We start from the raw sequence: 10,635 nt of genomic DNA, 5'->3' as shown, positions 1-10,635 counted from the left end.
ACCAACAATAAGCAGCGAGCCTGGTAGGTTATTTGCATATTCAAGAAAGTCCGGTAACTGTTCCAGAAACTTAGCATCCGTAAACTTGTTCTTCTTGCTTGGCGGGGGTCTGTACACAGTGAGAATGTTAACGACTCTTTGCTGGAAGGAGAGAGTCAGCTGTGCAAGTTCAAAGGTTGAATGACTAAACGGAAAGATGACAAGAAAATATCGGGCGCATTTACGTGGTTTGTAAAACATTTTACAAATCACGGGTTAACAGTAGCACCTAATTGTGTGACTGTAAAGCTCGATCCTCGAACGACCTCAAACCGCACGTTCAAAATGTCAGTTTATCTTTAATTTTCGGTATGTTTTCGTAGTAGGACACGTTAAAATCTCGCCTCCCCAGAGTCTCATCCCGGGTACGATTGAAAATGTCCTCCGCCAAGCAGCCGAGCGCAACGCGACTGTAGTCTTGGTAGAATTTGTTGGCGAAAAAATGTGGCTGTTTGCTGAGAAAGGGTATGTCGAGAGCGGAGAAGATGCAGAGTTGTCGGATGACCTTTCTTCCTGGGCAGGGGACACCACTCGATTGAACCCAGTTCTTCCATCGACTCAGGAATGGGATGAGGTGCTGCGCATTTTTCTCTTTTAAGCTTCCTGTAAACACAATATACAACAATTGTATGTTTATTGTACATTCATTTTTGTTTATATTTGGTATTATCTCTTTAACCTGATATCACAAAAAGGTGTAGCGTCGCACTGTAGGGGTTGGCCTTCCCTTGGGAGAAAGTAAACCGAACTTTCGTAACGAAAACCTCAAGGGCCATAAGAAATTACTTACCCTCGCCTATCAGTTTACTTCTGAACTTGAATGCACTACTCATGGCTGCAATACAATACAGAACAATACAATCACACGTTATTATCACCTTGATTTGAAAAAAAAGGCATACCTTTAAATCCGCCGGGAACTCTTAGTTGGGGGTTATAGTTGAGGGTGTTGAAGAAACTCTCATCGGGAACTCCAATCCTCCTGGTCCAGTTGAGAAAGTCTTGAGCCGTCCTGTTGTGCAGTATAAAGTCCACGAATCCTCTGCTGAGTGTCACGTGCACGCCTCCAGCGTACACTGTCAGGTTGTGAGGTGCTGGGAGGCGTCCCCTCCATCGGCCTTGAAAAGCCGAGCTGCACGACAGAAAAAGTTACATTGAGTGGCTCTAATAGACGAATTAAAAAAACAAAATCCGTCGGGTTTGTATGGATTGTGGAAGCGTTATGACCTTTTTTTTGCAAAACCTCGTCACGGTTCGCAAGAAAAGGTCACTCTTCCACAGCACATACAAACCCGACGGAGATGTGTCCGACTGAAAATCGTCTATTCGGAGGGGAAAAAATGTAAAAGCATTCTTGCACAAGGCAAGAAGTCGTATAGTGTGTGTGTGTGTGTGTGTGTGTGTGTGTGTGTGTGTGCGTGTTCGTGTATGTTTATGTGTATGTGTGTGTGTGCGTGTGCGTGCGTGTGCGTGTGTGTGTATGTGTGTGTGTATGTGTGTGTGTGTGTGTGTGTGTGTGGCAGTGCACTACGCGTGGTAGTTATAGGTTTCAAGTCAATCCATAATCATATTGCCACACCAAAACTCACGAACAAATACTAACTTCGGGTCAAAGCCATGGACGTCGTTTGCTCCGTTGAAAGCCTTTAGGATTTTCACCAGCTCGTAGTTGGTTCTGAGAGGGAACTCCTGCCCGGTGAGGTTGATGAAATAGCGCCACGACTTACTGTGGTTCCACAAGTCCTGCATGCACACAATCTCGGGCTCCAGCACCGTGAACGTTCCCCACCTGACGTCGATGGAGTGTGACGTCATAAACACGCCGGGCAGGCAGTCTGTCACTGCCCTGATTGCGTCACGGAAGGAGCTGTCTGATTTCTTGTCCACGTGAATGCAGTAGGAGTTCTGCGGGCGGTAGATGGCGCGTAGCAGGAACACAACCTGTTAATGAAAACAACCAAACACTTTTTGTCCCCATATAGCCTGTCCTTAACTGGGCGAAGTCGACTACGCGAAGTACACTTCGCGAAGCTGGCCGCACAACTTACGCTTTCGCACTGAGGTTTTGGTAAAAAGACTTTGGGAAGTCGACTTCGGGCTCAATTAAAGACCTCCTTATAGCTTAGCTAAAACCTCTTTTGGACAAAATCTCTAAATATATCGAATCCCAAGGGCAGTACGTGTTATAATGGACGCATTTACACAGAATTAGGTTTATAGACAGAAATACTAAACTTGAATCCCGTGTGGTCAAAGATCGGGCCGTCCTATAACATACGATAACAACCAAATAAACTTAAATATGTATTGTTTTCAACCATCTATATCGTTTCAGAATTTAATAAACAAAAAAACTCGTGCGTGATTTCAAGCAATGACAAAGCGTGCGTGCGTGTGTGCATGCGTATGTGTCTGTCTGTCTGTGTTTGTATGTCTGTCTGTATGTCGGTGTGTCTATGTGAGATCTGGTCATCGTTGTAAAGCAAATTGCTTTCGTTTGCTCTGTTAAAATATGTTGTGTGTTAGTTTGTTTATTTGTGCATTTGTTTGCCTCGAATAAAGGCTTGTAGACATCTTATCCATACTTACCTGTGCAGCATCTTTGTACGTAAGGATACTAAAAGCGAGGGGAAAGGTTTCCTCCATGTCAGTGAGAGAGTCATTGATGAATCCATAGCGCTGTACGAACGACGAGCACGTGCGAGCAGCTAGTTGTATGCTTTTGTCGTTTTCAGGGCTCTTTGCATTTTCACGTTCGACCTTGTTGGCTTTTTCCAGCTGTTCTTTGTCTCCTTCGATCACCGCCTTGCAGTCAACCCCGTCTATTTGTACTGCTCTTACTGACAGATACCTCTCTGTCTTCTTCTTCTTCAGCGACCTCTCTATCTGAAAACGCAAGGCAAATTGGACGGTTCGGAAAGTGCATAGTATTTACACAACGATCGATATGCAAACTCGTTCGACACACACACACACACACACACACACACACACATACATGTTTTGACACCGTTAAGTTGACTTTTTTCCCGTTAAGTTGACTTTATTGACGGAAAGAATGTTATCACACCATTGAAATGACATTCTTTCCGTCCTCTATAGGCGACGAAATAGGTAAAATTTTGTGCACTTTTTAGTGGAAAATGCTTCGATGCCGGAGCGGGTACTGGACCCAGTGCCGTTGTAGTGCAAGTGCACTACAAAGGCACTGCACCCAGTGCCGTTGTTGTGACGTTAAAACAACAGGGTGCGTCAAAACAACTTTCGGCTCCATTTTCAGGCCAAAGTCAAAACGACGCGGTCTTAACAAACACACACACACACACACACACACACGCACACACACACACACACTCACTCACTCACTCACTCACTCACTCACTCACAAAACGAAATCTCTCGTACCTCGGTTGTATTTCCCTGAGTTTGCGTTGCCGTGCCATCTGTTGACCTCCACCCTGTACGAAACAGTCCACATCCTTTTAACTTTTTGCGCATGACTTATTGTTTCACTCCTTCCCGTGTGAACAATTTGTCTCACCATCTCTGACCTAGCCAAGATTTTACGTGGGACAAGAACAGCCCTTCACTTTGACACGTATACCATATAGATCTGCTACTTGCAATGTGTTGGCATGATTTTGAATTGATTAGTTTAAAGGCACAGTAAGCCTCCCGTAAACCATCACAGATACGGTCAGGCTTTTACACACAGTACAAACACCCTTTCATTTAAACACTCACCGATTGAGAACATCCTAGGTGCCCTCCGTAAAGAGCGAACAATTTTCAAAGAATTTAGTTTTGCGTGGTTTATCTGCGTGGTAAAAGCCTGACAGTATCTGTGATGGTTTACGGGAGGCTTACTGTCCGGGCGTGAATTCCAGTATCATAACAGCCGTCGCGTCCAGCACCAAAACGAGGCGCCATTGTTGTTGAGGACAAGGTCCACGAAAATAAATTCTTTGAAAATTTCTCACGCTCGACAGAAAGCAGCCGGGATGTTCCCGTTCGGTGAGCGTTCAAATGGAAGTATGCTTGTACTATATGTAGACGCTCGGGGAGCTCTGTGATGGTTTACGGGAGGCTTACTGTGCCTTTAATAAAAAAAAATACCACTACAAAGTTAATTCATTAAAACATCCCGCTGAGCACAGCGAGCACCCAGACTGTCGACATGTCAAGTTACGCGAAAAGGAGAGTGCTGTTAAATGGCTGGGAGGACAGCCCAAGTTTGGAGACGGTTTTAATGCACCTCTGGTGTTTCTCGCTCGCTTAAAGTCAAACCTATATTTTATGAAAGCTTAAATTAATGTCTAAACTGTTTAATATGACTGATCGTAAAAGAGATCCAGAGCAGAAGTTATGCGTACTTTCTGGTCAAAATGTTCAAACAAATTGTAAAAACATGAAGCATTGCTCAATTGAAACAGCACTCTTTAAAAACAAAACAAGAACGCTGAGGCGTGATTGACCATTCAGTCAAGCGATTGCACGCTAAAATACGCCCGTTTTCCTTTCGCCTTCCGAACACACACACACACACACACACACACACACACACACACACACACACACACACACACACACACACACACGTACACACACACACACACACACGCGCGCGTGCGCAGACAGAGAGAGAGAGAGAGAGAGACAGACAGACAGACAGACAGAGAGACAGACAGAGTCTGTCAGAGAGACAAAGACAGACAAACAGACAGAGACAGACAGACAGACAGACATGTATACAAACAGACAGACAGACAGACTCTACGCTTACCGTGACTGACTGTCTTCGTAACCGAGACCAAGACTTTGCCAACAAAAATGAAGAGACTGGACAATGACGCTACGAACATATATTATGACGAATGACATGACGTCAAAGAAGGGTCCTCGATAGCTCAAAGGAAATCTACTTTTGTCCGCTGTTTTTAACGACTCCTTTCAAGTTTGCTTTTTCAAAAATACCCGTCTCAGTCGGTGAAGTCGTTTTGTCATCATGCCCACAGACAGACACACAGAAACCAGCTTGATAAGTTCGATACAGGCTTCATGAAGTACAGGCCTAATTACATTTTACAGATTGTTTTTCATTCTAAGCATATTTTCAGCGACAAACACCATAAACTGTATTTATTAATCGCCTAGCGATTAGTCATTCACAGTCACGTGAGATGTGATGCGCGGGAATCTCCTCAGTGATGACGGAATTTTTTCACGTTACGGAGCAAATGATAAGGAACAGAAAAATGATAACTGTATGTGTCTTCTTCAAACAATAAAGAAAGTCGCTATTTAACGATTTTCTTCATTTTAAGCCCATGTTTCAGTCAAACACAACACAACAATATATTTTGAAATACAGGAGGCAATAAAGAGTACAATGAAGTCACTTTAGTAATTCCGATTTGGATTTTTTAGAAATTGAACAAAATTGCTCATTTTGAGTTAATATTTCATGAGCTAATTTTTAAGTTAGCAAGCCCACAGTCCGGATCAAGTTTGAGAAGATGTGACGAAAATTTCAAACAAATTGATGAAAAACTGTAGCCGTGAGAGCGTCGCCTCAACTCTTACAAACGGTCAAATATGACGTCATCAAATAGCCCTATCCAAAATCGGCGAAATATGTTTCAAGCAAATGCTCACAGAAATTTTTTTTACCAATTTTCACAACAATCCGTTCGGTAGTTTTCGAGAAATGCTTTTCACACACAGACAGACAGACAGACACACAGACATCGGGAGACAAACCTCGCTCTCCGCCAATGTTGAGACATTTAGTCATTACTTGACTGAATGTAAAAAGCAACAAGTCGCGTAAGGCGAAAATACAATATTTAGTCAAGTAGCTGTCGAACTCACAGAATGAAACTGAACGCAATGCAACGCAGCAAGACCGTATACTCGTGGTCCACCGCTCACGGCATAGGCAGTGAAATTGACAAGAAGAGCGGGGTAGTGGTTACGCTATGCTGCATAGCACGCTTTTCTGTACCTCTCTTCGTTTTAACTTTCTGAGCGTGTTTTTAATCCAAACATATCATATCTATATATTTTTGGAATTAGGAACCGACAAGGAATAAGATGAAAGTGTTTTTAAATTGATTTCGAAAAAAAAAATTTGATAATAATTTTTATATATTTAATTTTCAGAGCTTGTTTTTAATCCGAATATAACATATTTATATGTTTTTGGAATCAGCAAATGATGGAGAATAAGATACACGTACATTTGGATCGTTTTATAAATTTTTATTTTTTTTTACAATTTTCAGATTTTTAATGACCAAAGTCATTAATTAATTTTTAAGCCACCAAGCTGAAATGCAATACCAAACCCCGGGCTTCGTCGAAGAGTACTTGACCAAAATTTCAACCAATTTGGTTGAAAAATGAGGGCGTGACAGTGCCGCCTCAACTTTCACGAAAAGCCGGATATGACGTCATCAAAGACATTTATCAAAAAAATGAAAAAAACGTTCGGGGATTTCATACCCAGGAACTCTCATGTCAAATTTCATAAAGATCGGTCCAGTAGTTTGGTCTGAATCGCTCTACACACACACACACACAGACACACACACACACACACGCACATACACCACGACCCTCGTTTCGATTCCCCCTCGATGTTAAAATATTTAGTCAAAACTTGACTAAATATAAAAACAACCGTCAAGTTATTCTTTAAGAGTGGATATTGAAACAAATTGTCCGAAAACCAACATTACAGCAAATGCATTTTGTAATAATGAGAAACTTTATTTCTTATCCAAGCCATGCAGTAGTGCCTTCGGTCTAATCTTTAGATTGTTGGGTCACATAAAAATACACACACACACACACACACACACACACACACACACACACACACACACACACACACACACACTAACAAACACACACACACACACACTCACAAACACACACACACACACACACACACACACTCACAAACACACACACTAACAAACACACACACACACACACACACACACTCACAAACACACACACACACACACACACACACTAACAAACACACACACACCGTACACACACACACACACACACACACACACACACACACACACACACACACACACACACACACACACACACACGCATGCATGCATGTGGGAGGACGACAAAAGAGGGAAAAAAGAAGACAAACTACTCACACAAAGACTTCACAAATCTAAAACCATACTAACTTTGCATACTGACCCGAGAAAGTGTCGAGAACTCCTCTATAAACGTTGGACCACATTGCACCTGGAGTTAGAATTTCCACAAGCGCTAAACACATTGCCACAGCGAACACAATGGCAATTATCCTGTTGATTGCAACCATGTTTGTTCAGTTTCTTTACTTGGTGATATGGAATCTGTTGTTCATTCCATCAAGAAAACTTAAACAGGTTTTTTAATATTAAGTATGCTCTCTCCAGACGTTTGAGAACAGACAAGCTGCAGGCATTTAAAACTTGCAGATACAGTTCAGTATTCTTCTACTCCAGATTCACTTGGTGAGCTCCTGTCAGCCACATTGACACGCTCGCAATGCACGATGCGCGTGTGCTCGATGCTATGACGGCTTACTAGTGCCAAAACTGAAGGTTAGTCATTAACACGTGAAAATTAGTAATTAACACGTGAACATTACTAATTTTCACGAGAAAATTACAATGATGTCGTGAAAATTACTAATTTTCAAGTGTTAATTACTCATTTTCAAATGTTAATTACTCATTTTCAGTTTTGGCTCGCTTCCTGACGGCTTACTAGCGCCAAAACTAAAAATTAGTAATTTTCGCGTGTTCATTATTAATTTTCATGTGGCTCGTGACTGTGGAGGTTCAATTCGCATGCTCGACTGTTACACCGGCCAGAGCAAAACATTCTTCGATTCGATACTTTTCTGGTCCATAGTTCTTTAATCCGATGAAAATTAACAAGAAGAGCTGAGCGGATGTGTAGACAACCGTGACATACAGCTGTCTGTCCGATAACTTGATGAATAACGAATTCTATCGAAAGATATTTGTGAAAGTGTGTGACTCTCGACTGAACAGATCCGTCTGCTAACGGTCGGACCTTGATCACACGTCCGGCCGGCCGCCATTTTTCCTCTCTCGATTGGAACATTTTCGGATCGATTGTCATTCACTAATACACTACTGAGCAGATTTATGAATGTGGTAGTGGAAACAAATATGAGGTACAGCTGTCTGCCTGACAACTTGTCAAATAAGGAATTATATTGAAAGATATGTGAAAGTGTGAGACCACAGCCGATCAAAAGTCCGTCTGCTATAAACAACTTCGATTCGAACGTTTTCGGGGTCGATTATCCTTCTCTAAGATACCCAAAACAACGGTAATGAAAGCGCTGTTGCAGAAAACTGTCACATGCATCTACCTGTCGGATAACTTGCTCGATAAGGCCTTCTATTAAAAGATATTTCAGAAATAGTGTGAGAGCGATTTTTGCCGGACGTTGTAGCCTCTCAGTGCGGACTCTTAGAGTTCGACTACTGTGACTGAAAACGAGGCCAAAATGAAAATGACTAATTAACACTGTAAATTACTAATTTTCACGTGAAAATAGTAACCCTAGGTTTTGGCACTAGTAAGCCGTCATACGATGCGGTTCGTTAAACACTTGCCGCTGCTTTTGGGAGCTCCACTGAGAGTCTAGGGTGCGGCAATATGTCCAGTCCACGCAAGAAGAGGCAAATACAATAAATGCACATGTGTTGGAAGTCGGTTTGTTGGAGAGTAAGGCCAAACAAAAATATATGTTGGTTTAGGGTAACCCGACCGACCCTATGTTTCCTCACCGACCCTAAAAAAAAATTTCATTTCTTAAAAAAGATCTAAAAAAAAACAAACCTCTGGCACATTTTGCGAACCATACCGAGACAAAAAAATAAAAAAAATAAAAGTACAAAAAAGCCGACCTACCGATCCTATTTGTTTTGGTCATGTTACCCTAAACAATAATAAACAAGGAAAAATAATCATGATGATAATTGTGAGAAAGATTATGTCAACGTCTATTCTGCTAAAAGTGAATACAGTACTAGTCGGAAGTGGTTACAACGTAACTGGTTATAACGTAGATCGGTTTTTTTCCCGGCCAGCGCTATTTATCACTAAAAATGAATCGGTTATAACGTAACCGGTTATAACGTTGATCGATTATAACGTAGGCTATATCTTTGTTGTTCCCACGCCAGAAAAAGAACCGGTTAGAACGTATTCAGACATGATAAAGCAGCGCTTCTGAGTTATAGGCTATTTTCTAATAGGCTATTTTCTAAAAGTGGTCAAAATGTAGGATTTTTGTTTTTTCGCTGAAATGCATTCCTTAGACACTAACTTATCGAGTCGAGGATTATTATTACTGACTTGGTAGCTTGATTATTATTGTAAACGTGATACACAGTAAAGGTATACTTTCCAGACATAATCGTATTTTCTTTCAGTATTCTTTAAACATTTCATGAGCGACTTTTATGATTTATCCCTCCAATTAGAGGGTTTGTTTGAAATCAGTTTTTTTTATTGACACCTCGTTTTAGTTTGCAAATTTCGAAAACTGCACTTTAGTTAAACAACATGTTTTTACGATTATAAAACGACGTACATGTTGCAATTACTTACCTGGATCCTCTCTCTCTCTCTCTCTCTCTCTCTCTCTCTCTCTCTCTCTCTCTCTCTCTCTCTCTCTCTCTCTCTCTCTCTCTCTCTCTCATTCTCTGTCTCTCTCCCTCTCTCTCTGCCTCTCTTTCTCTCTCCCCTCTCTCTCCCTCCCCTCTCTCTCTCGCTCCCCCTCTCTCCCTCTCCTCCTCCTCCTCTCTCTCCCTCCCCCTCTCTCTCCCTCTCTCTCTCTCCCTCTCTCTCTATCTCTCTCTCTCTCGCGCGCGCGCTCTCTCTTTCTCTCTCTCTCGCTCTCTCTCTCGCTCTCTCTCTCTCTCTCTCTCTCTCTCTCTCTCTCTCTCTCTCTCTCATGTCCGATTATGACAGTACCCTCTAATGAAAAATTCAATTATAGGACGAATATGACGTATGCCACAGAAAACAATACTTATTTGACCACATTTGACTATATCAACGTTAAGAATTTAAAAAAAAACCTAGAAAGGTAAGTTGTTGGAACGTTTGTTATCGACAAAAAACGTTACCTTCACAAATATATCGACCCAACGGTCTTTTAAGTGCACAGACAAACAATTAGTCACAACAACTTATCTTGATTTAAGTTTCTACCGCCTGCTACAAAGCCACAAGCCTTGTCTTTAAAGTTTTTAATGTCTAAGTCAATTCCTGGTTGGGCCCGGTGCTTCTCAGTTGGCCCTGATACTAGAATTAAAAAAGGTTTGTTTTGAACCAAATCACCTCTTTCTTAAAATCGTGTGTGTGTTTTTTCTCTCTCAGTTTTTTCATTATCCCAACGTATTCTTAAAAAGTGAAGTGCTTTGTTTATGCAGGCGTCGCACTGTCCCGAAATTGACACCAGATGGACACGGGGTCATGCCAATACGTCCCAGTACCATTGTGTCCCAGTACCATTGCGTCCCAAAA

General features: G+C 41.8%; 1 protein-coding gene across 1 annotated transcript; it reads right to left on the bottom strand.

Moving 5' to 3' along the window:
* Window positions 1–300: 300 nt before the first annotated feature.
* LOC138966985 (beta-1,3-galactosyl-O-glycosyl-glycoprotein beta-1,6-N-acetylglucosaminyltransferase 4-like) lies at window positions 301–7,607 on the bottom strand. Its single transcript, XM_070339405.1, has 6 exons — window positions 7,273–7,607; window positions 3,445–3,497; window positions 2,629–2,925; window positions 1,643–1,980; window positions 942–1,171; window positions 301–642 (listed from the first exon to the last, which is right to left on the bottom strand). The coding sequence occupies exons 1-6, from the start codon at window positions 7,397–7,399 to the stop codon at window positions 320–322; spliced, it is 1,368 nt and encodes a 455-aa protein (XP_070195506.1). The 5' UTR covers window positions 7,400–7,607; the 3' UTR covers window positions 301–319.
* Window positions 7,608–10,635: the final 3,028 nt, after the last annotated feature.

Source organism: Littorina saxatilis, linkage group LG5 (genome assembly GCF_037325665.1).
Source record: "Littorina saxatilis isolate snail1 linkage group LG5, US_GU_Lsax_2.0, whole genome shotgun sequence".
In the NCBI taxonomy this organism is placed as follows: Eukaryota; Metazoa; Mollusca; class Gastropoda; order Littorinimorpha; family Littorinidae; genus Littorina; species Littorina saxatilis.
The sequence above is the reverse complement of the archived record's forward strand: the minus strand, read 5'-3'. Positions and strand labels throughout refer to the sequence as shown.

Excerpts from the sequence above, each read along its gene's own strand:
- LOC138966985 (XM_070339405.1), bottom strand. The coding sequence starts at position 7,399 with ATGGTTGCAATCAACAGGATAATTGCCATTGTGTTCGCTGTGGCAATG. Across the intron at positions 1,172-1,642 it reads GTCCATGGCTTTGACCCGAA|CTCGGCTTTTCAAGGCCGAT; the intron begins GTTAGTATTTGT and ends TCTGTCGTGCAG. Across the intron at positions 643-941 it reads AGTTCCCGGCGGATTTAAAG|GAAGCTTAAAAGAGAAAAAT; the intron begins GTATGCCTTTTT and ends TTGTGTTTACAG.